The 25974-nt window shown below is 51.5% G+C and overlaps 7 protein-coding genes across 7 annotated transcripts; 5 read left to right on the top strand and 2 right to left on the bottom strand.

Annotated features, from left to right (window-relative positions):
* Positions 1 to 1308: 1308 nt before the first annotated feature.
* Positions 1309 to 3790, top strand: MYCFIDRAFT_57326 (uncharacterized protein; the record flags this gene model as incomplete). The annotated part of the gene is made up of 2 exons (XM_007926112.1): positions 1309 to 1503; positions 1557 to 3790. 2 exons carry the CDS (start codon positions 1309 to 1311, stop codon positions 2910 to 2912), a joined length of 1551 nt encoding a protein of 516 aa, XP_007924303.1. The 3' UTR covers positions 2913 to 3790.
* A 333-nt stretch (positions 3791 to 4123) lies between these two features.
* On the top strand, positions 4124 to 5434 carry MYCFIDRAFT_210951 (uncharacterized protein). Its single transcript, XM_007927135.1, has 2 exons — positions 4124 to 4834; positions 4884 to 5434. The coding sequence occupies exons 1-2, from the start codon at positions 4388 to 4390 to the stop codon at positions 5370 to 5372; spliced, it is 936 nt and encodes a 311-aa protein (XP_007925326.1). The 5' UTR covers positions 4124 to 4387; the 3' UTR covers positions 5373 to 5434.
* Positions 5435 to 5804: 370 nt separating this feature from the next.
* On the top strand, positions 5805 to 8495 carry MYCFIDRAFT_135140 (uncharacterized protein; the record flags this gene model as incomplete). Its single annotated transcript, XM_007927134.1, has 1 exon — positions 5805 to 8495. One exon carries the CDS (start codon positions 5805 to 5807, stop codon positions 8493 to 8495), a length of 2691 nt encoding a protein of 896 aa, XP_007925325.1.
* A 2734-nt stretch (positions 8496 to 11229) lies between these two features.
* Positions 11230 to 12300, top strand: MYCFIDRAFT_33704 (uncharacterized protein; the record flags this gene model as incomplete). Its single annotated transcript, XM_007926001.1, has 1 exon — positions 11230 to 12300. The coding sequence occupies one exon, from the start codon at positions 11230 to 11232 to the stop codon at positions 12298 to 12300; it is 1071 nt and encodes a 356-aa protein (XP_007924192.1).
* A 178-nt stretch (positions 12301 to 12478) lies between these two features.
* MYCFIDRAFT_173644 (uncharacterized protein) lies at positions 12479 to 13901 on the bottom strand (the record flags this gene model as incomplete). Its single annotated transcript, XM_007927133.1, has 7 exons — positions 12479 to 12555; positions 12592 to 12749; positions 12778 to 12882; positions 12915 to 13343; positions 13379 to 13497; positions 13522 to 13620; positions 13644 to 13901. The coding sequence occupies 7 exons, from the start codon at positions 13899 to 13901 to the stop codon at positions 12479 to 12481; spliced, it is 1245 nt and encodes a 414-aa protein (XP_007925324.1).
* Positions 13902 to 13935: 34 nt separating this feature from the next.
* On the top strand, positions 13936 to 18388 carry MYCFIDRAFT_173643 (uncharacterized protein; the record flags this gene model as incomplete). The annotated part of the gene is made up of 14 exons (XM_007927132.1): positions 13936 to 14304; positions 14343 to 14501; positions 14532 to 14693; positions 14722 to 14763; positions 14796 to 15210; positions 15244 to 15306; positions 15337 to 16203; positions 16272 to 16406; positions 16508 to 16744; positions 16773 to 17919; positions 17955 to 17998; positions 18030 to 18116; positions 18194 to 18270; positions 18305 to 18388. 14 exons carry the CDS (start codon positions 13936 to 13938, stop codon positions 18386 to 18388), a joined length of 3888 nt encoding a protein of 1295 aa, XP_007925323.1.
* Positions 18389 to 20331: 1943 nt separating this feature from the next.
* MYCFIDRAFT_152920 (uncharacterized protein) lies at positions 20332 to 22186 on the bottom strand. Its single transcript, XM_007927131.1, has one exon. The coding sequence runs from the start codon at positions 22143 to 22145 to the stop codon at positions 20370 to 20372; it is 1776 nt and encodes a 591-aa protein (XP_007925322.1). The 5' UTR covers positions 22146 to 22186; the 3' UTR covers positions 20332 to 20369.
* Positions 22187 to 25974: the final 3788 nt, after the last annotated feature.

Genomic DNA, 25974 nt, shown 5'->3' with positions numbered 1-25974 from the left:
GTTATCTAACAGTTATATAACTAAGCTAATGCGTTATATAAACTCGGACTATAAGAGAGAGGTCGCCGATAGGCATAGCAATTTTACGTCGGCTCGCTAGAGATAGGCGTTAAGATAGCATTAGGTAGGTACGGTCCGTTCGAATGTTGTCTTTCTAGATACTATACTACTAAGCTTATTAGCCTCTTTACTATTTACATTAAGGCTACACTATCCTAAGAGCCGGCGGGCTCTATACTATCGCTACTATATAGCCTCTAGTTGCATCGGAATAAAAGCGCTTAATTCCTTAATCCTAGATTTTAGATAACTAAGCGCCGCGGACCGTAGATATACAATTCTACTCCGATATATAAAGACGCTATATAGGGACTAGGAGTAGGGGCTAAAAAGGCATTTAGGAATAGTCTAGCGACGACGAGGGCGTTAGATTCTGTCTATATAATAATTCTAGCCTATACTAACATTAGCCTAGTACTAAAGACCCGCCTTTATCTACCTAATATACCTCGTAGTCGCTACTAAAAAGAGGGCTAGTACTTAGTTACCTTACTATACTACCTATTAAGCTATTATAGTAAACCGCTATCTATCGTCTATCTATTCCGCCTAGGTATTACAAAAGTTAACAAATTACTTGCCCTTAACATATTCCTCTAAAACATTAACAAGTATCGTCCGATCCTCCTCTATATCGAAAACTTCTATATAATTATACCCCTTAAACTAAAGGACATTAATACCTTTGCCTTTCTAAGGCATATAGCGTCGTAGCGGAGTATCGTGCAACTGCATTTCTATCTAACTATCCCTATTCTCTACTACGACGGGATTCGGAATCTCTTTCTCCGTAAGATAGCTCGCCTCCGACGCTGACACGACCGCTTACCAAGACACCACCCTAGAGAACCGCAACATCCGATCCACATTATTGAACGGAGTCAGGATCCATCGCAAGCACAATGGGCAAGATTCGGATTGATCCTGATATGGCACAATACGACAACGAGAAGAAGGTTATAATCATCGTTGAAATAGGAGCTGACCCATGTCCACAGCTTGGATCGCAAAATGAATATTGCCGAATTTGAGTTCCGAGGGAAATTATTACTGCATGGTTCAGAGCTTAGGATCACCCGATCAGGATGTCTGATTGCGGTGGCAGCGGCAGCACACGAGAATCGAGATACTCCCACTGCGCCCCAACCCACCTTTGCCAGACACCCTGCTTTCATACACCAACGGCATCTGCAATCTTCTACTGCCACTCTGCTGCCGACTTCTCACCTTGTCGCACATCACCACAATATGCGGCCTCCTTCTCATCGAAGGGCCGTTAGTTCACAATGCGTCCTCGAAACGCAGTGTATCGCGGAGAAAGATGATTTACCAACCCCTCTACACAGGACTGACCGTCCGCTCTCAATCGGCAGGCTTCTCATCCTCACATGCGGGACTGGCGGTCTACAGATGTTCTGGTCCACCGTGATGGCAAATTTACCCGTGAGTAAATGTTCCCTTCGGCAATGGACACTTTTCAAGCTAAGGCTCAACAGCTATTCTTGCACGATCTGGGCATCTCCAAGTCTTTTGTTTCTATCATTCTGGTTTCTGGACCTTTGTCGGGATGTGTCGTTGCACCCATTGCAGGTATTGTGAGCGATCGATTGCGTTCTCGCTGGGGCCGAAGGAGGCCTTTCATCCTGATTGGCGCTGTTATCACCGCCATAGCGTTGCTGATGCTGGCGTGGCAACGGGTCTTGCTCCGAGCGATAGCGTGTTCCAGTGGCAGCTGTGGCGACAACGAGCTCCCAGTTCGGCACCTTATTCAAGCTGGAGCGATCTTGTGGACGATTATCATGACTGTCTCCGTGCAGCCATTGCAGTCTGGCGTCAGAAGCTTGATGATAGAACAAGCGCCGGCTCAGGAGCAAAACAGAGTGAGCGCATGGGCGAGTCGGGTTGCTGGACTGACAGGAATCGTCAGTCTCTGGGCCAGCTCGTTAAATCTGCCTACATTGCTCCACCTTGAGCAGGTTGCAACTCAGTTCCAGATCTTGGCTTTTCTCAACTCGATGGTCCTTGCAACAACATCAATTTTGATTTGTACTTGCATCCAAGAGCCAGACACACGACTTTCTATTCTTCCTGCGACCAACACAGATTCTGGAATCTCGGTCCTGCTCCTGCAATTTCGGGAAAGCCTACGGTCCTTACCTGAACGTATCAAAAGCATATGCCTGGTACAGTTCTGTGCCTGGTTTGCCTGGTTCTCTCTTTTGTACGGAACAACAACATATATTCAGGAGCTACAAAAGCCTCAACGTGCTAGAGCGAACGTGAATCCAGGAGATGGGGCGCAGGCCGGCTCGTTTGCCAGCATGTGCTTCGCCGTGATAGGGCTTGCGGCAAGTCTCGTGCTGCCAATGACGCTATCATGGCGACTCAACGTACAAAAGAAGGCCCATTCCAATCCTCAGGGTATTGTCGATCAGGAGTCAAACCTGCTTCATCAGTGTCTGACGTGGTCTCTCGGATGGATCGCATTTCTCTTGCTGGCCGCTCCAATGATGGGCTCGCAGCTTTCTGGCACTGTACTGGTTGCATTGTGTGGCGTTTCTTGGGCTGTAAGTCAGTGGGTGCCGTTTGCGATCATCGGACAGGATGTCAAGATTGACAGACCCGCTGCGGAACAAGACGAAGATAAAACGGAGGGCCTTTCAAAAGCAGGAACGACGGTTGGCGTTTACGGCATCGCTGTGTCGCTACCCCAAATCTTGGCCGGCTTGACAAACAGTGTCGTCTACGGCGTGGCAGAATCAATGGGGAGCTCAGCACCGACGAGCTGGATCCTCGCTTTGGGCGGATGTGCCGCACTGGGTGCTGTAGGTCTAGCCAAGAGACTTCTATGATTGTAGATTCCTGCGAACAGTGCAAGACACCTGGGCACTCGAAGTGAGTCAATTCCGGGCGCAACAGCGGAGAGCGACACATCATCTTCTACCATTCAAAAGGAATTTGAGAGCCGTCTTTGTGGAGCAACATTTACTTCACCCGGACTTTTACAAAGTTCCACGGATGAGCGGCGTGCGCGTAACCAGGGCGAGATGTCTTAAACCCAGCAGACGAAATCAGCGCTAGGAATTTGAGCACTACCAACCACGGAGGGATATCCTGATCGGGAAAACATCAGTTGAGGATCCTTGTGCGTACTGACACGCATGGCTGGATTGAGCAGAACCTGGGAATGAAATGGTGCTTCAACATCCGTAGTCAGGTCTGTGCTTCCATAACCAGACTTACTCCCGATTGATCACATCTCTTTGGAGACGATGGATGGTCAGCGTGGGCAGGCCGGCTAACATGTGAGAGAACCAACGCTTGATGTTTTGTGCCGGCGAGGCGAATAGTAAGCTGAAATCCGACACGGGATCGCCAGACGTTGACTTTCTCTTCACGCCTCGGGGACCTGGACTGGATCATATAGAGCTTTGCCTGTGATGTTCATCTTCACGCGAAGATCTTCGGCACTGGGACTGCTGACGAGATGGCGACTGTCTCTGCTGAACATGTAAATCAAGTTCATCGGCGTTTGAGAGCGGACTCTGTCGATGCCACAGAAAGAACCCATATGGCTCCCCAGGATCCGAATGGTTCGGCGTTTGCAGCAGCACCAGGCGACGAGATCAACCAAGTCTGGAAGCACGAATCGCTACGAAAAACGGGTCTTGGACCTGTTCTGGGTCTCGCCGAGCATGTACCATAATCTCCATTGCTTCAACTACATCCGAAAATCCCTTTCGCCAGAGCATTACGGAATCGACGAATTTTGGATGGTGTCAGATCTTGATAATGAACATCTCGCTGAACGCCAACGCTGATGAAGCAATTTCAGGGTTGAGGGCGACCGACGACCGACAGGATCACGGACCTCATTGAGTTCGAACTCGTAATGAGTCGAAGCACAAAACGCAAGACACATGTAGCACGTGTCGCGTCGTGTTACTCCTTACAGAGACTCTCGACATGCGACATGGGAATTCTGCCGAAGAGCTGATCGATATGTCAACCAGTATACAAAGCTCATGTCTCCTTGACCCTACCACGAACAACCAATAGGAGCTGTAGACCCAATGCCGTCTAGCAACACAGGAATGCTGTGCTGCACTTCAAGCATTAAATAGCTTTGTGTTGGCTCACTTGCTTACAGAGCGAACGGAGTTAAAGTGGCATGGCTTTGTCACCCAAGGACACGGGAAGGAGGACTTGTATCACCGTTCGCCTGTCTGGTGGTATGGCCAAATTAACATAAAACAATGGCTATGGCACCAGTTGTGAATGGTGAAGACACAGCGATCACGCATGCTCCTATGTACAACGAACCATCATGTCTGATGTGCTTCAAAACATCGCCTTCATTGGCGCGACTGGGAACTTGGGACGACACACTCTGAAGGCTCTGGTAGATCAAGCTAAGCAGAACATTACCTTAATATCCAGGTCCAAGCCAAAAGACATCCCGACATCAGACAATATCAAAATCCATGTCGGCCAATACGACGATGAAGTCTTTCTGCAACAAGCATTGGCTGGGCAGGATTTGCTCATCATCATGCTTGCGTTTACTGGCCTGGGAGTTCAGGACAAGCTCGTGGAAGTAGCTGCTCGTGCTGGAGTCAAATACATCATGCCTTCCACGTACGGCATGGATATGAGCAACCCAAAGCTTTACAACACCATGCCCTTGGCCAAGAAGTCTGCTGCTATGAATGACAAGATCAAACAGCTGGGAATGAAACCAATTGGGGTCGTTACGAATCTATGGATTGACTATGTAAGATTCCAACTCGTACTGAGATCCGGAATTGGCTGACAGACTCCAGTCTATCGAGTTCGGCTTGGCTGGCTTTGACGTCGAGAAGCGACAAGCTACGATATACTCGGACAGTGGTCACTTCTGTACCTCTTCGCTGGCCCAAGTCGGTCGAGGCATCGCGGCGATGCTAGCCTTGCCTAGAAGCACAATCGACGAGCGTTTCGCCGACAATGACCTCTACATCACGTCCTTCCGCATCACTCACCAAGAGTGGTTCGATGCCATCTTGAAGGCCACCAACACCACAGAGGCTGACTGGAACGTTGAGCGCAAGTCAACTGACGTGCTTCTCGAAGATGGCAATGCGATGCTCGCGAAGGGAGACCGTTCTGGCATGCTTGATCTGATTTACTATTGTACTTTCAAGAAGGATCTGGGAGGTGATTACGCTGGTCGCTTAGACAATGATTTTCTTGAACTTCCAGAAGAGGATATTGTGGAGGTGATTCGTACGCAGCTGGCGAAACCCGGGCAGGGGAAGCCGGACTTTGTGTGATCAAATCATAGGCCAAACGGTGTATGGAAATGACGCCCCGAAGCGTTCTTTTGTGGACTGTGATGCAGTATCATGGTGAGCGGAATGGCGATCGCATTTTATCGCCATGTTTGAGAGTTCAAACGTCTGTTATTGTTTTTTTTTTGGCTCTCAGCGGGCTTCCTCGTCCAGAATTCCTTGAGGAGATTCATAGCCGGTGATCTTGGCGTCGTGATGTCGATGTTGCTGGTACAAAGAGAGAGGGTAAGATTCCGTGCCACTTCTATGCATGACCAAATGCAGACGGTCTGTGCGCTCAACCTTGTCAGCGCACGGGAACTAGCGCCGGGAGAGGCTGAGCATGTGAAGCCGAAGCAAGTTCACCAACTGTCTTTCGCGATGCTGTAGAATTATGCGCAGATAGCAGGAGAATATAGCCAATGCCAATGCGGCATGTCAAGCTCGTCATCTGACAGACCAGCCAATGCGCCCGCCATAGCTTCCTCCAGCGGGACGTCGCCTCTCCACGGTGATGGCGATGCCTCCGAGAATGGACTCGAGCCCCACGATGAGGAGCTGCTGGCTGACGACCCTATGCACAACAATGGCGGGTTAGATGGAGGCATATCGTTCAAGCGCAAAGCAAAACCTACGAAGCCGTCTTTTGTGTCGCGCTTCTTCCTAACCTCGCCATTCCGAAGCAGCCAACCGACCACGCCTGACGCCAATACCGCATCTCCACCCCGCCGAAATGGTCGCGCTGGTATCGCGACGCCGAACACGATTCTCTCCTACCTCAATACAGCCGCAGATGCCGGCACGAGCCTCACCGAGCCAAAGGACCCCAGCACTTTGGACTGGTACGTCGAAGGACCGGGAAGAAGAGTAGGCTACGACAACCTCACGGCGATAGACTGGATCTTCGAGTATGGGAAAGAGCGCACGAGATTACGGCAATTGCACGCAAATAGCCCAGGTGTGCTGGGACAAATACGTATCTTGGCCGACTCTGCTCAGATATGGCTTATCTTGGTCGCGACCGGCATCGCGGTCGGCGGCATCGCAGCGGGCATAGATGTTGCAAGTGCTTGGCTCGGAGACATGAAAACTGGCATGTGCAGTAATGTGGAGAATGGAGGCGCATTCTACTTGAATAAGGTCTTCTGCTGCTGGGGCATTGAGAGCTATGCTCAATGTCCGGACTGGCGCCCCTGGAGTGCCATGATGGGCGTTATGAAAAAAGGCGGCAGCTATATCATTGAGTACATCATGTTTGTGTTGTTCTCGGTGCTCTTCGCAAGCATGGCCAGCTTGCTCGTCAACCGATACTCGGTATATGCGAAGCAAAGTGGCATACCAGAGATCAAGACTTTGCTAGGAGGCTTTGTCATTCGTCGCTTTCTCGGAGGCTGGACTCTGGTCGTCAAGACGCTCGGCTTGTGTGTAGCAGTCGCAAGTGGCATGTGGTTGGGTAAGGAAGGACCACTTGTACATGTGGCGTGCTGCTGTGCCAATGTCTTCATGAAGCTGTTCGACGGCATCAATGGCAATGAAGCACGAAAGAGAGAAACGCTGTCAGCGGCTGCGGCATCTGGCATCTCCGTTGCTTTTGGCGCGCCACTTGGTGGCGTGCTCTTCAGTCTGGAGTCGCTGAGCTACTACTTTCCGGACAAGACCATGTGGGCCTCTTTCGTCTGCGCTACGGTTGCAGCTTTCACATTACAGGCGTTCGATCCCTTCAGGACTGGGCAGCTCGTCTTGTATCAAGTCACCTATCACAGCGGCTGGCATGCTTTTGAACTGTTGCCGTTCGCAATAATCGGCATCATTGGCGGCCTCTATGGCGCTATGTTCATCAAGCTGAACATGAAAGTTGCTGAGTGGAGGACTTCCAAAAGCAATCCTCTCTTGAAGAAGCCGGTGGTCGAAGTGATTATGGTTGCGCTCGTCACAGCTCTGATCAGCTTTCCGGTCACATTCCTACGAGCACAAAGCAGCGAGCTGGTGGAACATCTCTTCGCTGAATGTAGAGATATTCAAGACGACTATCTCGGACTATGCAAGGATGGCGCTGCTAATACCGGCGTCATATTCATTCTGCTAGTCTCCAGTCTCATTGGATTCGTCCTGGCAACCATCACCTTCGGACTCCAGATACCAGCTGGTATTCTCCTTCCATCGATGACAGTCGGCGCCCTCTATGGCCGTGTCGTGGGACTCATCGTCGAAGTCTGGCAGAAGGATCACCCTGGCTTCATCGCCTTTGCAGCCTGCGAACCAGATATTCCATGCGTTACACCTGGCACATACGCCGTCGTCGGTGCCGCTTCAGCCCTTGCAGGCGCAACACGCATGACGGTTTCCATAGTGGTCATCATGTTCGAGCTGACAGGCGCACTCACCTACGTCTTGCCAATCATGGTCGCAGTCATGCTCTCGAAATGGGTTGGCGACGCCTTCGGCAAAAGAGGCATATACGAATCCTGGATCCACTTCCAAGGCTACCCATTTCTAGACAACAAAGACGACACACCAGTCCCAGACATTCCCGTCTCACAAATCATGACCAGATTCGACGATCTCGTCTGCATCACGGCCGCCGACCACACGATCGAGAGTCTCCGTGACCTTCTTCGAGACCACAGATTCCGAGGATTTCCTGTCGTGAACGATACCAGAGAAGCAATCCTCCTCGGCTACATTTCCCGAACAGAATTACAATACGCTCTGGACTCTGCCACAGCACCAGGCCGCGCCTTGTCTGTGAGCACAGAATGCTACTTCTCTCATCAACCGCTCGCTGATCCCACAGTCACCTTGGACTTGAGACCTTGGATGGACCAGACCCCAATTACGATGCGAAGCAATACTTCGCTCCAGCTGACGAACGAGATGTTCCAGAAGCTCGGCTTACGATATGTGATTTTTGTAGATCGCGGAGCTCTCGCCGGTTTGCTCACCAAGAAGGATCTTTATTATGTGCTCAATGCGGGCGAGGAAGCCAGATTGGGCAGTGGAGCAGGTGTGCTTCGTGAAGAAGATGAGAGGAGAGAGGACCAAGCTGGTCTGCTGGGACATAGTCGGAGCAGTAGCTGGAATACCGATGATGATGAATCGAATTGGCCTGGCAGACGAGATGGGTAGGTAGCTTGTATATATGCATATATCGTACTGCGCACACACATCCCCTCAACGTTTACTTCCCATGCCTCTTTGGTTACCGTACTTGAAGCTCTCATCATGATCTCTCTATTTACGAACAGGTGATGACAGGTGCAAGTAGGTATCTTACAAGACAGCCATGAATGACTCGAGCCAGACACGGAACGCAACATGAATTGTGTATTCAACGGAATCAGTCCAAGCCGTAACGTTAGCAATCAAAGCCAAAAAAGACACAAAAAAAAAACTTATCACTATCGATCGCCAACGAACATATGTACAGTTCAGGGAGTCGGCCAAGGTCTTATCTTCATCAACCCCGATCGATCATTGTAAAACCAATATAGCCATGGTCACTTATATAACGTAGTAAAGCCAAGCCATCGGATGCAGGCGATGCCCGGAAGTTGTGATGAGTGACGGTTGGCAAGAATATGATTGGATCGACCGTCTGTCAAGGCCTGGGCTGGACAGCAGGTTTGATGAACGGTCGTGATTTTTTGACGGTGTCAAATGCGTTGCATCATGACAATAATGTGTGCTCTTGTCATCGGAGCTTATAGTTGTCATTCTTTGACTTTCCGTACAGGTACAGCGGCAGACGAAGTATGTCAATCGCCTTATGTGGCACCGACCGACGTGTCATTATTAGATGCGGTGGGCTGGGAAAGCTATCGATTGGCGCGCTATGGAAGCCAGCTGTCAAGGTTGATGCACAAAGCTGATGGCAGCTCGACTCTTCTGTCAATAATGCCAAGTCGATCAGAAGGCCGTCATGGGCAAATCGCGCATGTCACAAAAGGCTGTCGATCCGAAGGCCGTCACCACGGTGAACGTGGCGCAAGCAGCATGGTGGCCAGTAATGCAGGCGATATGCGCCGCTATCCTGATGTCGAATTGCTTCCAGCCACGATCGATGCGGACGAGGTTCTGAACGGACTGCAAACTTGGATCACAAGGACAATTCCGATCAAGTGCTTCCCAGTCTGCATCTGTTGGTCGGTGGAGTGATTTGGCGCTCGCGATTGCGGGTGAGGGTATCCGAGGGACTTCTCAATATGCTCCTGGCCCGTGAATGTGTCAGTTACTCGCAAGTATGAGCTGGAAGGAAGATATCTTCAGGGAGGCGAGAACATCTTGTCAACCAGGAATGCTGCCATATTTCCCCGGCTGTCATCTCTGTCAGGACGCTCATCAAGTGGAGGCGTTGTTTCGAGTTCTCGTTCTGGTAAGTTGGCTTCGGCATTGGCAGAACGTCTATTGTACTTGTCATTTCCGAGACACAATGGCAAATGCGGCTGGGGTTGAACGTGGGTAATGCCTGCAACACACATGCACCCGTGTCATGCGGGTGAATGACTCTGACCTCTGGATTGGCATTGAACAAGCAGGCATATGCACGTTACAATATGGATCATCGCGGGTCTGGTTCCGCGGACCAAAATTGCTGCTACTTCCAAGGTCGGAGAGTCCGTTGAGCACATGGGTAGCGACAGGGAGCGATTCGTAGCACGTTCGAGGTTGGTGGAGGCAGTGCAGTCCTCGTGCTTGAAGGGGTACCGCTCAACAGGTGCGCATTGCCATGGAGCGAACGTAGTCATTGCGCCATTGCTACTTGGCAAGCAAGTGAACCGTTGGCCAGCGCCGGTGTCAAGCCTTGACGTTGGAGTGCTTTCGGCCAGTGCGTTGCTCTTCCAATATGTATTTGCATTTCACGAACCTTCGACATCAAGCACTACTGCCATTGTTGTCGTACTCGTGTCGAAACGCGATTCGTGCAGCAAGACGAAGGAGGATCATTGACCGCTTTGTGCGTGTCGAGTCGAAGTGCTGCTCATGGTGCTGCTCTCGGAAGTAGTCCCTTGAAGCGAAGGAGCGCGTCTGCAGGCAGAAAGCGATCGCCATTGCATAGGTAGCGCTGGCTGTATTTGGAGGCAGCAAGTGCCCATGTCATGTGGGTCAGAAGTGTCGACGAAGAACCAGAGCCAGAGCCATCAAGGAAGACCTGTTTGACGCCGGGGTTTGAGGATGATTGAAAGCATGTGGACGGTCGTGTCATGTATAGAGTGAAGAGAGGCGTTATTCTTAAGACAGGCGTCCGGTGTTTCCAAGTCGAAAATAGAGCGAGCAAGCCTAGCCCTGCCTAGCCTAGCGCCAAGGGCAAGGTTTCGGCAGCCGCGATCCGCGCGCTGTGGCTGAGCTCCGATTGTGGTGGCGCTTGAACTTTCAGTGCATCATGCCGACGCCGTTAACCCAACCTTGTCGACCTTTTCATTGCTGGCGCCAACGACATCTCATCATCAACAACATCTTCACACATTGTAAAGGGTGCTGGCGCCGTCGTTCGGGGAGACGTCACGTAGAGATCCAAGGCATTGCGAGGCCAATACAGCAGCATTCGAAAGCTGTTGCGTGGCATCTATCTTTAGTGTCTCGTCGCCGCTCGTGCTGACGACGTCTACGAAACAGAAGGCTCTGCACTGCCCGTGTGGTGAGTGGTGAAGTAACGAATTCGCGTCTCAAAGGAAGCCATTCTCGGGCTCTTTCATTCTTCACTTCCATCCCAGAAACAAACGTGAAATCTTTCTCTGTTCCATCTTTCCTGCCCCGTGTTTTGGTATCGATCGATCCGCTCGTTCCTGGAGATTTTCGTCGATTCCTGCTTGTGTAGAACCCAAACAGACTTCGCACGTCAGACCATACCCAGCAAGTCAACATGCGCTCGCAAGCATTGAGCGCCCTGTTCCTCGTCTCCGCAGCAATCCGAAGCGTTTCGGCTCAGAGCTCGACAGCGTGCAACAATAGCCCCGACCTTTGCTCCAGGCAGTACAACAACATTACCTATTTGGGTACTCATAATGCTCCGTTTCTTCGCGATGCCTCAACAGACTACTCGACATCTGGCAACCAGTTCTACAACACCTCTGCTCAGCTGTCTGCTGGTGTGCGACTGTTGACTGCCCAAGTCCAAACGCCGGACAACAGCACTTCACTTCATGTCTGCCATACAAGTTGTTCTCTGCTCGACGCAGGAACACTGAGCAGCTGGCTCTCCGAAGTCAAGACGTGGCTCGACTCCAACGCGAATGAGGTAGTAACAATCTTGCTGGTCAATGGCGCAAGTGCGAGTGCTTCAGATTTGGCAGCTGCATACACTTCAGCGGGCTTGGACTCGTACTCCTACACTCCGGCAGTCACCTCGGCGTCGAGCACATGGCCTACACTTGAATCTCTCATCAGCAATGGCACGAGAGCAATGAACTTCGTGGCGACCCTAGACGACAATTCAGCCGCGCCATATCTCATGAACGAGTTCACCTACATCGTCGAGAACAGCTACGAGAATACTGCACCAACAGACTATTCTTGTGACGTGGATCGGCCAAGTAGCCTTGCCAATCAGACCGCCTCAGCAATGAGCCAAGGCTACATGACTCTGATGAACCACTTCCTGTACGAACAGCAGATCTTCAACATCCAAAGTCCGAATGAATCGTATGCTCCCACCACCAACGCACCCAGCGGTGGTACTGGCAATCTCGGGGATTCTGCGGACGAATGCACGACTGCTTACGGCAAGGCCCCAAATTTCTTACTTGTGGACTTCTTCAATATGGGTCCGAGCATCTCAACCGCTGACAGGCTGAATGGACTGGGCAGCGCGACTGCTCGTCTAAGCCTGCCCGCCACTGCTCCTGACGAAAGCACTGCTTCCATCTCCATTCCAAGAACATCGACAGTGTATTTAGGCCTCAGTTCGGCCTTGGTTGCATTTTTCTCCTTATGAAACCGTGTGTATTGCAAAAGACCTTGCTAGATTAGATGACCATGGTAAGCTTTTGGTGACGACGAAACGAATCGCATGATGGAATACGATTAGCATGGCGCTGGAGTTTTGGATTTCGGGGATTGAGGAGTCGGTCAGCAAGGAGCTCTAGCCCAGAGCAAAGGTATAGATTGTAGTATCAGCGCACAAAATGAATGTACGCTCGCATCGCCCTGAGAGGAAAGGTGTTAATTGGATATGGTCTCGAGTGGTTCTCTCTCGCACAGACGCACAATTCTAGACCGCTACGACTGCCAGTCACCGTAAGTTCCGTCGAGGTCACACTGGCACGAGTTGGGTAAGCCTCATTATGTCTGCTGTTGTTTGGGATTGTTATCATGAGACATGGCGGAAGATGAAGATATGTCGGTTTCATCAATGCGCTTGGTATCCTGTCAGAATTTGTCGGGCTGTCGAATACTTGTCAGTGCGTGTTACCTTCGTAAAGGCACTCTATTGTGATACTCGTTTCGAGCTACGAAGCTATCCATTGGGCGTCCAATCTTTGACCATGCTGGCACAATCGAGCAATAATTATGCTTCCTGCATCACGCTTTGCTCTTTTGCGACACCACAACGTAACATTGCTTATGCTGGCCGACCGAACGTCTAGCATGACGAGGTGACAAGGCACGACGTATGACAGCGTCTGAAGCGGGTGGGAGCACAAGTTCTGCAAGGACGGGTCCACGAACTCCAGTACCGCGATGGTGGTAGCCGATGAGAAGTCGACGGATGGAACTCGCCTGGCTCCTGGGCTGACATGTGTGGGCTGACAAGTGATCTTGTGACAAGATGGAGTCCGTTTGAACCAAGATGACAGAATTCCGTGCGCTGCGAACCACGCACGCAGATGCATGTCGATTGCGTGCCGCCAGGCCGTAGGATAGATTAAGCCCATTTTCGTGGCACATATTCTCCACGTCGAGCGTGAGCGAAAGAAGAATGCGCACTTCTTTCCCGTTGAACTCGGGGCGCTTATCAAGGTAGATGCATCGTGATTGCTTCATCGTCAGTGCGTGTGCGTGCGTTCCATGACGCGGAAAGGCGCATGGAAGCTGTTGAGCAGCAGCAGGATGGTTGGTATTGCATAGCACACATGACGTTCAATATATGGCGTAGCATGTATAAATTGGCAGGCAGCAAAACAGATGTTGTCTTTTGCGCCACTTTTCACACAACATAATCGACGAGGTAGCATTTCTCGTTCCCAGGAACCTGGAAGACTAGTCCGCATTCAACATATCTCGCAGATGCTCGGCCGAGATCCTGTTGGATGCCCTGGTTGCGGAATGAAGCAGCACAGCGGCCAAGTTGGAATGATTCAGTGTCGAAGAAGAGTCGAAGAGATGTCGGGCGGGCCTCGTGACCTGGCAGAGGCGACAAGCTCCCAAGCAGGCGGGTGTTGGTGCATACCGCAGAAGAGCATAAACATCCGTTGCCACGTTGGACTCGGCCACGGGAGGGAGGGAGGCGGGCGGGCGGGCGGGTGGGCGAGGGAGGGCCCTGTAGTTTGGGAGGGAAGGCAAAGCAAGGGTAGCGCGCAAGTGCCAAGCAGCCATGGCTTTCGATCTTGATCTCAAGGCTCGGTGCAGCATGCTGGCCGTGGTCGCTGGCGAGCTGGTCCGTGGTGTTGGGAGTGCGACACTTGCGATCCCTGCTGGCAATCATGGGGTTCTACTGACGACAGGCTATGGTCACGCAGCGCGACACAAAGCTGCGCGTCTGAGATGGGCAGCAACAGGCGCAGGCGCAGGCGCGGCCCATGGAGCCTTCGCACAGCTCGATGCTTTTATTATGCGGGTTACACACACGCCCAATCATCTGGCCCCTTCACACACCTCCTCTGCCATTCCCGAGCTGTCAGGCACGCGCGGTGTCCTGTCAACAGCATTAGTGCCGGGCGAGCTCAGGACCGCGTCGCGCGACGGCGATGAGCGAAAGGGCTGCGAGCCATGTTGCCGGGTGGTAGGGGCAACAAGGGAAGAAGGTGTGGTGAAGAGGACGACTCAGAGGCCGCTGCAGAGGCAGGGCCAACGGAGACGGTGCGTGGTGCGTGGGCGGGCGGGGAGGGCGTAAGTGGAGACTTTGGGCACATGCACCGTGCAATGGCTCTGGGCCTCTTATTGCTGTTAGATGGATACCCATGCAGCGATGTCGTGGTGCAGGAGCCCTGCAATAATGTGTCAAAGTCCATCTCAGACTCCCCGGCGAGACGAGCAGCACATGTCACGGACGCCATCGTCAGCGTCGGCGTCGGCGTCGCCCAGCGCCATTATCATTGTCGTGTGCGGCAGGCCTCGAGGCCGGTGGTCGTGGTGGTCGTGGTGGTCGTGGTGGTGGTCGCGGCGGCGGTGGCGGTAGCAGTCCGTACAGGCACAGGCGCGGTACGATGATGGTGGATGCTGTTCGCACGCTTCTACAGTATGTGATTCTCGGGACATGTCTGGGTCGAGAATCGCGGTAATGGCGGGACAGGGCATTGTTGTGCATGCAATATCGCGTCTGCGTCTGCGTCTGCGCTTGCCATTTTGCGATGCACCAGCGTGCCGTGCACCTGGTTAGCCGACGCCGATCGGTGGTACGGCGCACTTCACTGGTCAATCTGCAACACGCTGCCTCATTGGCAGACGTTCATGCCTGGTCTAAATTGCACTATTATTGCACGCAGACGACTACCAAGCTTAATTGGAATCCACAGGCAGGGCAGGGCGGTGAGGGAGGGAGGGAGCGTCGCTGCTGCTGCGGCTCGTCTCTCGCTGCAGGACATCAGGAGGCAGAGGAAGGTCGAATCATGCATGCCTCGCTCGGCTGTCGTTTATGATGTGGCTCGCGAGTCAACGACGGCGGCGTCCTGCTGCCACTACTACTGTCCCGACCGAACTTGGCGGTAAACAGGGCCAGCAGCAGACGGCCAAGACCCAGGCAACAACGGCCTGCCGCGGCTGCAGCAGATGGATGCCACATGTAGGCTATGATCTCGACAATCCTAGCTAGGCTGGCCGCTGTCCCCAAACGAGCGCGCTCCAGCTGTCAGCAACATAAGGTTAGGCTCAGAGATTCGTCGGCCGTCTGCCATGATGCACCTCAGAATTCAGTTAGCATCGCGTGCGCCGTGCGCCAGACCGGGCACCGTAGCCTTCTGCCAGCGGGACAGACTCGCCGATCGACACACAACCCACTTCTTCTCCCACCCCGTCGATGCCCTGACTACGACTGACCGCCAGGCCACGCTACATCCGTCCATACCGCTCTGCGATGCGATGCGATGCGATGCTGCCAGGGATGCGGAGAGGCCCATGATTGCCACTGCCACTGCCGTTGCCATTGCAATGCATGGCACCAGCTTTTGCAATGGCCCAACTGGGCATGGTCCCAGCACGGCCGAGGCGTCGTCGACGCTCACGCCGCCCGAGCGTGTGTCAAAACGTTCACTTGTCTGGTTCGGGAAGCGGGCGGGCCGGCGCCGCTGGGAGGAGCTGGTAGCTGGGAGCGAGCTGCGAGCTGCGCTGGGTCTGTCCGGCTTCGAGGCTGCACGGGATCGCAGGCGCAGGCGCAGGCCCAGGCGCAGCGCAGTCCATCTCGGCATCCTGGGAACGCTGCACCCTTGCCTGCATTACTTGCGCAATGTTTCGTCGCTGCATAGTGCAACGAGGAAACTCCGTCAGACACATCCTGATCACTTGCAGCTCCCGCCCGCCCGCCTGCCTGCCTGCCCATGCACACGCACACGCCAATACATCGGGTCTTGGTCCACGTTCACTGCCCTTGACCATACGCGCCGCGCCCACTCTCGTCCCGCACGAGGTCAACAATCAATCCTCTCCGTCCTTGTCAATGACCCTGGCCAGCGTCCAGCACTGAGTCTTCTCGCCCATTCCTATTAAGACCCGGGGCAGCGCTCGCTGGACCACGATCGCAGCAACTCTAAGGCGAGAGGCTTCAGGCTAAGGGCGAACGACTCCTGATCCGTTCAAAAAGCTGCCACCACCACTACTACTACTCCTCCTTTGCCTGCCTGGCCGCGGAATTTGTCAAGAACGCCTCAGCTCACCTTCGCAACGTCGGTGGGCTCGAGGCTAATTCTTGTCCACCACTTTATTGTTGACTCTGTTGCCATCAACCACTGACTTCCATTCCGCCTTCGATCTTTCCCTCAACATGCCAGAGTCGGTGATTATGGAAAGTCTGTCATTGAGCGATGCTCAGCCTTATCATCGACACTCAGAGCACTACTACCACTCAAAGGATCGACGACATCGATCACCCCGCCTTCCCACGCCAGAGAACTCCAGGAGCAGCAACGAGGCTCTAGACAGCACAAGCCCGTATGAAGGCGGCCCAGCAGTTCGTGACTTGCTCTCCCGACCAGGCCCACCACGGACGATGTCCCTAGGTCTTCCTCGTGGCGCTACACACTTCCGTCGCGACAGTCGGAACACAGGTGCACCTCACTCTCCACCTTATGCATCTGGAGACATGCAGAAACCATCGCTTCCACCTCTCAAAACTGTTAGTAATCACCAAGCGCATCACTATACACCCGACTGACATTACTCAGGTCCTGGGGGACAGCATCTCCAGCCCGCCTCGGACGCCTAGCCCTCGTGCGAGTCCTATGCAACCAGGTCCCAGAGAGCCTTCATACACAACGTCAACATTCAAACCACCGGCGCTGTATCCCAACAAGAAGCAACGAACGGAACCGATCTTGAGATCTGCTCCTCCATACCCCGGAGCGGATAGGATCAACCCAACGTTTCCGCCTTCAACCACGTTGGAACGGCGGCCAGATGGATCCAGCGTACGAGGCAGCAGCCATTATCCGTCTTTGTCGGCGCAGATGGATCTCGACTCGAGGCGCCCTTCAATGCATACCTTGACAGCACCTCACGCAGCCATCAGTCCGCCATGGGGCTCACAGTACCATTCAGCGAAATCGTCCAGCTCTCGATCCAGCTTCGAGACACCAGCTAGCCATTACCAGACACCAGAACAGACCCCTACATCAGTAATTCTCGAGCCAGCACTCCCCAGAATGAGCACGATGCCGGGCCCGGTGCAAGACCCGTTCGCGCGGGAGATGCGCGATAGCTTCTCACACTCCAACGAAAGACCTACATCGCGAAGAGGCTCGACGAGCGGCTATCGCGCTTACCCTCCCGCGCCATACGATCGCGAGCCCTCGCGTCCCGGCCCTTACCAGCAAGGCAGTCGGTACTCAATCCCAGTAAGACACGCATATGCAGAACCTCGCGACAGTATGAGATATGCAGGACCAGAAGAGCAACAGCCTCGATCAATCAACGGATACCCACATCATTCTTACCAGAGCCATACCCCAGCCTTTTTCATGCCGAGCCATTACGAATATCAGCACGGAAAAGCACGCAAGCGGAGCAACCTACCGAAACAGTCTACTGAAATCATGAAGCAGTGGTTTGACCAGGTACGCAAATCGTCCGACTTGGCCTGTTTCCGGTCGTTAACATGCCAGCAGAACATCTCGAATCCTTATCCCAGCGAAGACCAGAAAGCCATTTTCTCCAATGTAAGTTCAGCCATGCCCTATTTCAAGATGTGTGGCTAACTTCAATCAAGGCCACTGGCATCAGCATGACGCAAGTCAGTAACTGGTTCATTAATCACCGTAGACGATGTCCAGAGCTACGCGACAAACGTGAGAAGAGCCGTGGTGGAGGCCGGGACTGCGACTCTTGAAACGAATTTTATTCTACGGCATGTATCTTTACCCCATACTTTCCACAACGACAAAAGTTTCAGACTCCCTTGGGGGGGGGGGGGGGGGGGCAATAAAGGCGCGGCCATGCAATAATGGATGGGAATGACACAGATAGAGACCACAACCATGATGATTACTACGGCACCGAGCATCTGCGCTTGGGCACTGCAGCAGGAATGAACATCCATGTGAAAAAGCCTCGGCGTGATTAATTGAAGCCAGGCTTTGGTCCATGTAGACGCCGACGGATCGACGTATAGAGATGAAATGTTAATAATTGATCCACATAACGCCGAGCCGACCTGACTTCGAAACTAACATGGCTACTACAGTCCGGGGACATCCACCAGTTACAGAAGCTTCGAGCGATTGACAGCGCCAAAACTGGTAGTGTGTCCGACTAGCTTCGGCGTGGTCGCCCTGCTCTGTCTGCTCTCCCTTGGAGTAGTTTCATCACGATGAACATGAACAATCCGGGACGGGACCATCATCATGAAGGCAGGAGCCCTACATACCCGATGACATTATTATTCTAACCTGAGACAACTCGAAAGGTGGCAGTAATCATAAAATTCCAGCCCGAGGCCAGGACGAGCCGGTCAACCGAGTTTCATCTCAGCTTCGTGGACCTTGTCTTGTTGATGATCTTTTTTTGTTTTTCGGAGTATATCGAGCAAGTTGTAAGTACCTAGTGTAGTCTAAGCCACGAACGACGTTTCTTCTTCTTCTTCTTCTTCTTCAGGGGAGGACTTCCTTTCTCATTATGTCTTTACATGCTCACTACTCACGCGACTACTACTACTGCTACTACTACTACTACTACTACTACTACTACTAGCAACAAGTGCGGCCAGTTGAGTTAGTTGTAACCCGGATCGTCGTACCCGTATGCCTCCTGTCAAATCAATCTCGGCGCTAGTCGACCATGCAACTCTAGAAGCTTATTGCGTGGGAGCATTACAGTAAAGCTGATTCCCGACCCGAGTGTTGCTGTGCCGCACCAGCAGCTCCATCGAGTACAGTAGTACAGTACAGAATTCGATTGTCTCATCCGTTCCGCACCGCTCGAGCGCAAAAGCCGAACGCTAGTCTCAGTCGTGACAACCGGGCCTCAAGTTGCAGTAGAATACCAGGTTATGGTTGCAAACACGAATCACGTAGTCAAGAACTTTCTACCCACCCTCGTGTGATTCGTGTCTTTGCCTTTTGGTGATGATGATCTTTCTTTGTTGTTGTTGTTGTTGTTGTTGTTGTTTTTCTTCCAAATCATGTAAGGATAGGGCCAGGTATGCTAGTATAGGGTTCTGTCTAGAACTGAGATAAGGTAAAAAGCGAAAAAACCTTTGGAATCGTGTTTGTTGTTTCCCCCCTGTCACAGAGGCTGCAAGTCATCAACCTGGTCATTGCTATGATGATATGACAGGCGCATGATGAGACATGTGGTTATTTCCATTTGGATTCGGGGGAGTTTCGGGAAGCTGTAGGTACTGTATTTTGGGAGCAAGGTCATCATCATCACAACTTTCGCATCGAATTCGGCATTTCTGGATCAAAACTGGGCCGGCCGGGCGTCTAAAAGTATCCTCTCTGCTGGAGCAACTTGTGAGCACATGTCTCATATTGATTTCGCAGGCCGCGGTTGCATCGAGGAGCGGTTGTGGCTGAGATCATGTCTGGCATGACGAATTACATTTCGAAACTCCTGCGGCGAGATCCTCGTTGTTTTCGTTCGCTCCAAACTACGACACCGAGACACACGCCACGCTCCATGCACGCGTTGTTCGCCTCCTCTCATGCAAAGGAGGCCGTTGGTCATAACCGTTGGCGCGGACGACGTCAATGGAGAAATCCCGAGCTGAGAGGGCCAAGGCCTCGGTGAAATTGAGGCTCCAACTTCACACCTTATCAAGTGGCAGGTCTATTTCAAACAAGCTGTATACGAGCAGATCATTTCACCCCGGCTATCTCGCTCTTCTGAGCCTGCCAATCGAATCATGCTCGACGAGAGAAGAGTAAGAAGCATGTAAGGTAGCGCTTGAAGCAAAGCAGGCACGACGAAGTACTAACTACTACACCTTCCAGACTGTGAGGAAGATCGAATTTGAATTGTGTGAATACATTGAGACTGTTGACGGGAATTAGGGATCAATGTCGAAATTTGCATCGAATTACTGCCTTCTGCGGCACCATTCTAGCCTGGTTGCTGAGCTGGGTATCATGTCATGCCTACATGTATGTACAATCGTTATGCTCATAAAATGCTTTTCTTACTACCATACCGCCATCATCAAACCGAGTCTTCCGCCTTCTTGGGCGTCGAGGATGGACTGTCGTTCCTTTCCTCCGCAGAAGGGCCCTGTTCGCCCTTTACACTTCGCCATTCAAGGGCGAAAGATCCGAAACAAGAGAGGCATGCCAGGATCACGCCTACGATGAAGACTTGTCTCAATGCGTGGTTGTACACGACCAAGGTTTGAGGTAGATCTTGCTCAGGTACTAGCTTCCGAATGTCCGTGGCTCCAGTGTTCACGATCGTCACCGGATCCAACTCTGGGACTTGGCGGACCAGGCCGCTGATTAACGAGGACTGGAAAACATTTTGGCCGACGGAGACGAAAATGGCACCTCCAAGCTGCTGCATAAGGAACATCAAAGACACTCCGGTAGGCACGTCCTTTCTGGACAGTACGGTCTGAGCAGCCATTGCACCTTGCTGCATACCCACTCCGACGCCAAGACCCATGAGAACTTGATATCCGATCCATGCGCCACTGTCGGAGCTGGTTTTCCAGGTTGTAATCAGACCAGCACCAATGGGCATGACGACCGATGCCGCCATCGCGAATGGAGTGTAGTAGCCAATGCGACCAACCATGACTCCAGCAAATATGCTACCGACCACCAAAGCCAGGATCATAGGGATCGTATCAATCCCAGACTTGACAGCGCTGGTGCCTTTGACCGCTTGGAACCAGGTCGGGATGTAGAAAACGAACACCATCATCGTCGAAGCTAAGCAGATGACGAACCACATTCCGGCGAGGATGCTGCGATTCTTGGCGATTCTGCCGGGAATTGTAGCCACACTCTGCATCAGACACTGCTGAATTACGAAAGCCACGAGCGCAACTCCAAAGAAGACGAAGAGGACGATTATTCGCCAATTGGACCAGGCATAAGTTGCACCTCCCCACTGTAAAGCTATTAGAAGGCAGATAATGCATGGAAGCAGAAACAATTCGCCGAGGAGATCCAGTTGAGCAAGCTGCTGTCGAAGCGTAAGTCCCGGCATTGCCGGCACTGTTGGCTTGAGGATGAACGCAATCACAAGCATCGCGACTCCGCCAATTGGCAAATTGATATAAAAGCACCATCTCCACGAGACATCTGTTGTGAAAGCACCTCCGAGTAGGGGACCAATTACCGAAGAGACTCCAAAAACAGCTCCAAAGAATCCTTGGTACGCAGGACGCTTGGCGAGAGGCACGACAGACACCATGAGGATGATGGCGCCAGACATGATGCCTGCAGAGCCGAGTCCAGCAATAGCACGGCCAATTATGAACGCGACGCTGTTCGGAGCCGCACCGCAAATCGCAGAGCCAATTTCGAAGATGGTGATGTTGATGAGAAATACCCATTTCGGCGAGTGAAAGGTATAGATTCGGCCGATGAGAAGCTGGAAGCTCGCAGCACAAAGCATGAAAGCTGAACCATACCATCCAATGTCGTCGAGGGAATGGAATTCGTCGGTGATTCTAGGAACGGCTGTAGTGATGATCGTCCGGTCCAGTGCCATGAGAAATACTGCGAGCAGAATCGCTGACATCACGATGATTGTCTCTTTTGTTCCAGGGTACTCGCATTCCGATGGAGCTTCTGATGGTTTTCGAGCCAGGGCATCGCCGCTGTCTTCAGGACTCGGACATTCCTCGACATGTTCTCTTCGCTTCTCAAAATCCTCGTGCTCACGTGAAGATATGCTCTCTGCAGACTCTGGTCCTCTGGATGTCGTCTTCTCCTCTGGCGTAACTTGGGGATCAGCTGCTGGCATCGTGGCCATGGTGATCAGCCTGGTTCGTGCCGGGCTTGTCGTGAATGGTACAGGTACGTTTGCGCTGCTTGCAACAGCTTGGCAACAAGAAAGGCCTGGATTATATATGAACCCATTTTTCAGGCTTCGAGGCGCTTGGAAACGGACAGTAGAACGGCCTGTATGTACTGTATTTCTTTCCACATCGGCCGACGTTTTAAACGTCTGACATGATTGGACAAGATGACTGTCCAGGTTCTTCTTTCACTCACTTTTTGCCAAGACCCGAGCTGCGAGCGAATCATTTCAGCTGTTTGCTTCACGACGATCGGCGTCTCGGCGCTGGCCAATGCCCGGCCACGAGAACGGCACTTTGGAACCTCACCGTTTATTGGGTCATGCGGTCAGTTCTTGCCGTTCTTGCATAGACGATAGTGACATGGTGATCGAGCTTTGTGAGCTGTCGAAGTTGAGAATGACTATGTCTGCCTAATGGGATCGGGCAAATACGACTGTGCTTTGCCCCTACGCTGTGTAATCAAAGACCTCGTATTTTCTAAGACGCATGAAATGAAAATGGGTCCGTAACTGGTTGTTATCTATTTGGTACCCGGTTGTTAGTATCTCATATGCGAATGCGATTTGCTTGTAAGCGTGCTGCGTGCAGCGTCTGCGGTCAATGTACCACTCTATATAGGGTTCGTGCTTAGACTTGATTAGGTGCCGTATACGAGTCTTTAATATAGTCTCGAATGCTAGAAATCAACGTTTGCAAAATTGTAGTGCTCTAAAGTCTACTTAAAGGATAGCGAATAGGGAGGATTTTGATATAGAGGAGGGCAAAATACTCCAGCACCCCCATTAACAAGTCAGCGCTGTTTGTGCGCCTCGTGCGAAGCCGTCGACCTTATCTATCGATATCCTCCCACTCCTTGTTCCAACTAAAATCTCCCTCGAACAGCTCTTCCATTAAGGAACTCCGCTGTTGTTCCTCTAGCTTTCGTGCTGCATCCTGCTTTGAACTTTGAAGCCTGGAATCTAAGCTTCTCGGCGGATTCCTCGAGTGCTTTGCCTTGCTTGGGTTGAGCCTGTCGCGGCTCGCAAGAGAGCCTATTCTTGTGCTCAATAAGTGTCGCTGTCGCCATGACTTGCTGATTCAGCCGAGCTACCTCGTTACCTTCGAAAATCTTTTACAAGATGAAAATAGCAACTGCCGATAGCTGGCTGCATGAGAGTACCTTGAAACTGTCATCACAAAATCGTGATGGCACGAGTCTTAAGACTATTTCTATCGAGCGCCGAATATCTGCTTGTAGCCCAACAATTGCGTTGCTGTGTTCGTCAGAATTTCGCGTTTGCTGTAGCAGGTAAATCCTCGAGCCCCAAAGATATTTTGATTATATCTCAAGAAGCTGTAGAAGCATCCGGAACCGGATCCATCAGGCCAGATATATCTGTACAAAAAGCAATGTAAGGACAGAGCTTGTAAGCTCGGCCAGCACGTTGGATAGAGATGGCAAGATGCTGACCACAGGGTGTTCTGGCAGATGTCGATTGGTCGTCAATTCTCGGTGCTGCCCCACTTTAGCAAGCCTTACTCGAGAGAGCCGTATGGCGTCTTGAAATCCCGTTAGCTGGCACTACATTTCTATGGATTAAAAGATCAAGACAGTCAAACATACCGAGCTGGGCATATATCCTTATTGGCGCTGCCTAAGCGGTCCTCAAGTTACGGCAACGGCGTCGCGAAGTGGTCCTGCATTGCGCTTCGCCTCAAAGTCATTCTTGCGTGAATCTGAGGCAAATTACAAGAGCAAGCCATCTGCTTATCTCTTGACTGCTATCACGAGCACCACCCATTCGGAAGATTGTGCAAAAATTGGCCTAGCAAGTTATCTGATGTCGAATCAGACAGAGACGCGCTTAAGCCGTCTACGAGGAGAAGCTCCAGGCGAGTACGGAAAGCCGCATGGCACATCCCCATATGAGCACCATGTTCTGTGCGCTGGGCGTTGATGTCCAACGTTGGGGCTGTAGGAGATCCAAGACTGCCTCACAGAGCTCTTGCTTCAGGCCTCTCGAAGGACGTCAAGACCATCTCAGAAGCCGCCATGGAAAGTGGCAGCCGTATCGCGCTTTTCCGAGACTAGACCAACATGTTTCCAGAACTCCAAATTAAGCGCATGTATTGAGGCCTGCTCGATCCCGAGTGTTCAGGGCCGAATTCTTGTTTCGCCCTAGCAACTGCCAAGACTGACAGAAGACGTCTTCACTGTGGCGTCTTCCAATGATCCGAAAGGTTCCGCGATGAAGTTACGACACTTTCTGTAAAGATAATCGCATACCCAAGCTCTTTATGTGGCTGCCTCGAATCATATCGCGATCAAGTCCTCCAAGGGCTTAGCCATCTGATTTAACGCAGATCCAACGCGTCTATCAGCCACCTTGCCGTCCCGTACAGCATTGGTCCAATATGGTCAGTATCGTAGCATGTACTGTAATCAGCTTGTGCGTGCTTTCGGTGGTGGCAATTGAGGGTATGTACTGTACGTTGCACACGGACAGAGGAATTTGATGGCATGGCTCCAAATTTAAATAGACTTTTGGGTACTATGTGCTGAGTCCAACTTGTCAGTACGGTCCGCAGAGCCGCCTCCTCTCTTAAGCCGTATAGGGGTAGGCAATAGGGGCACTTTTACGTGGTTTTTATCGTGTTTCTTCCTAATTGTCGTCGTCGAGTAGAGGATAATCGTATGTTCGAGCCCTATACGCGTATTCTAACTGTTTCTAAGTACTATACTATAATAATAATACCAATAAGAGCGACTTATATAACTACCGGCGTACCTCTAGCGCGATTAAACGACGAATTAATTGTCTCTACGCTAAAGAAGGTAATCTATACTCTTAAGAAGGCTATTAGTCTACCGCTAATTAGACGGAATACTAATACGGCTTAGTAGGCAAAGGGTAGCTTAAAGAGTAAGTCTTCCGGCGATAAGAAGGGTAAAGCGACTACTATAGAAGAGCCTAACCTAATCGTTAATCCCTCGGGTCTACTAAATAAGGAGACTATAGCACTACCGGTAGAGGATAATAGCGGTATAGCGCTACTAAGAACAGCTATTTCTTCCTTCGCTATAATCTCTATATCCTCCTCTTTTAATACTACGTAGGAGGCCGCTACTACTACTAGTAGCTAGGCTACGCTTGCCGCCGGCAACGTTCCTATTACTTAACCTAGCTCTTTCTTAGACGAGACCTTCTATTATAAAGGATAGTAGACTATATTTAATATAACGAAGAAGGGCGCAGCGCGGACGATAGCAACGAAGCTAGTAAAGTTTTTGTCGGCTAACAAATAAGAAGCTTAGAACGGATACGTATAAGTAGCAAAGATAGCGAAGTTATATAGCTTAGCGGCATTTACTCGTATCGTTATCCGTACTAGAGCGGATAGTTAGAAGACGGCGTTTACTAGCGATTAGTATTAAGCTAGAGATAATATTAATAGCGACGAGGTCTATAGTAAAGCTCTAGATACTAGCAAAGGATTAGCGCTTGCCTCGCGTAAGAATGTCTTTATTAATATTAACTTCTTTACGAAGCCTAAAGCGATAGTAGCAGCTAGATCTTTAGGCGGTAAGAAGTTAGTTAAACCGGCTTCTAATCTAACCTTAATTTAGCTTACTAACGCTAGCGTTATAATAGCTAAACTCGAGACTTAGAAGCGGTACGACTATTAGATTATCCGTAACTTTCTATATACGACAAAGGACTATAATAACTTCTAGAAGGCTAGTAAGCATACGTGCTAGCGTAACCGGAAGCTAAAGGATTATAGCGAGAATTACTTTCT

Source organism: Pseudocercospora fijiensis (assembly GCF_000340215.1).
Source record: "Pseudocercospora fijiensis CIRAD86 unplaced genomic scaffold MYCFIscaffold_3, whole genome shotgun sequence".
NCBI lineage: Eukaryota > Fungi > Ascomycota > Dothideomycetes > Mycosphaerellales > Mycosphaerellaceae > Pseudocercospora > Pseudocercospora fijiensis.
The sequence above is the reverse complement of the archived record's forward strand: the minus strand, read 5'-3'. Positions and strand labels throughout refer to the sequence as shown.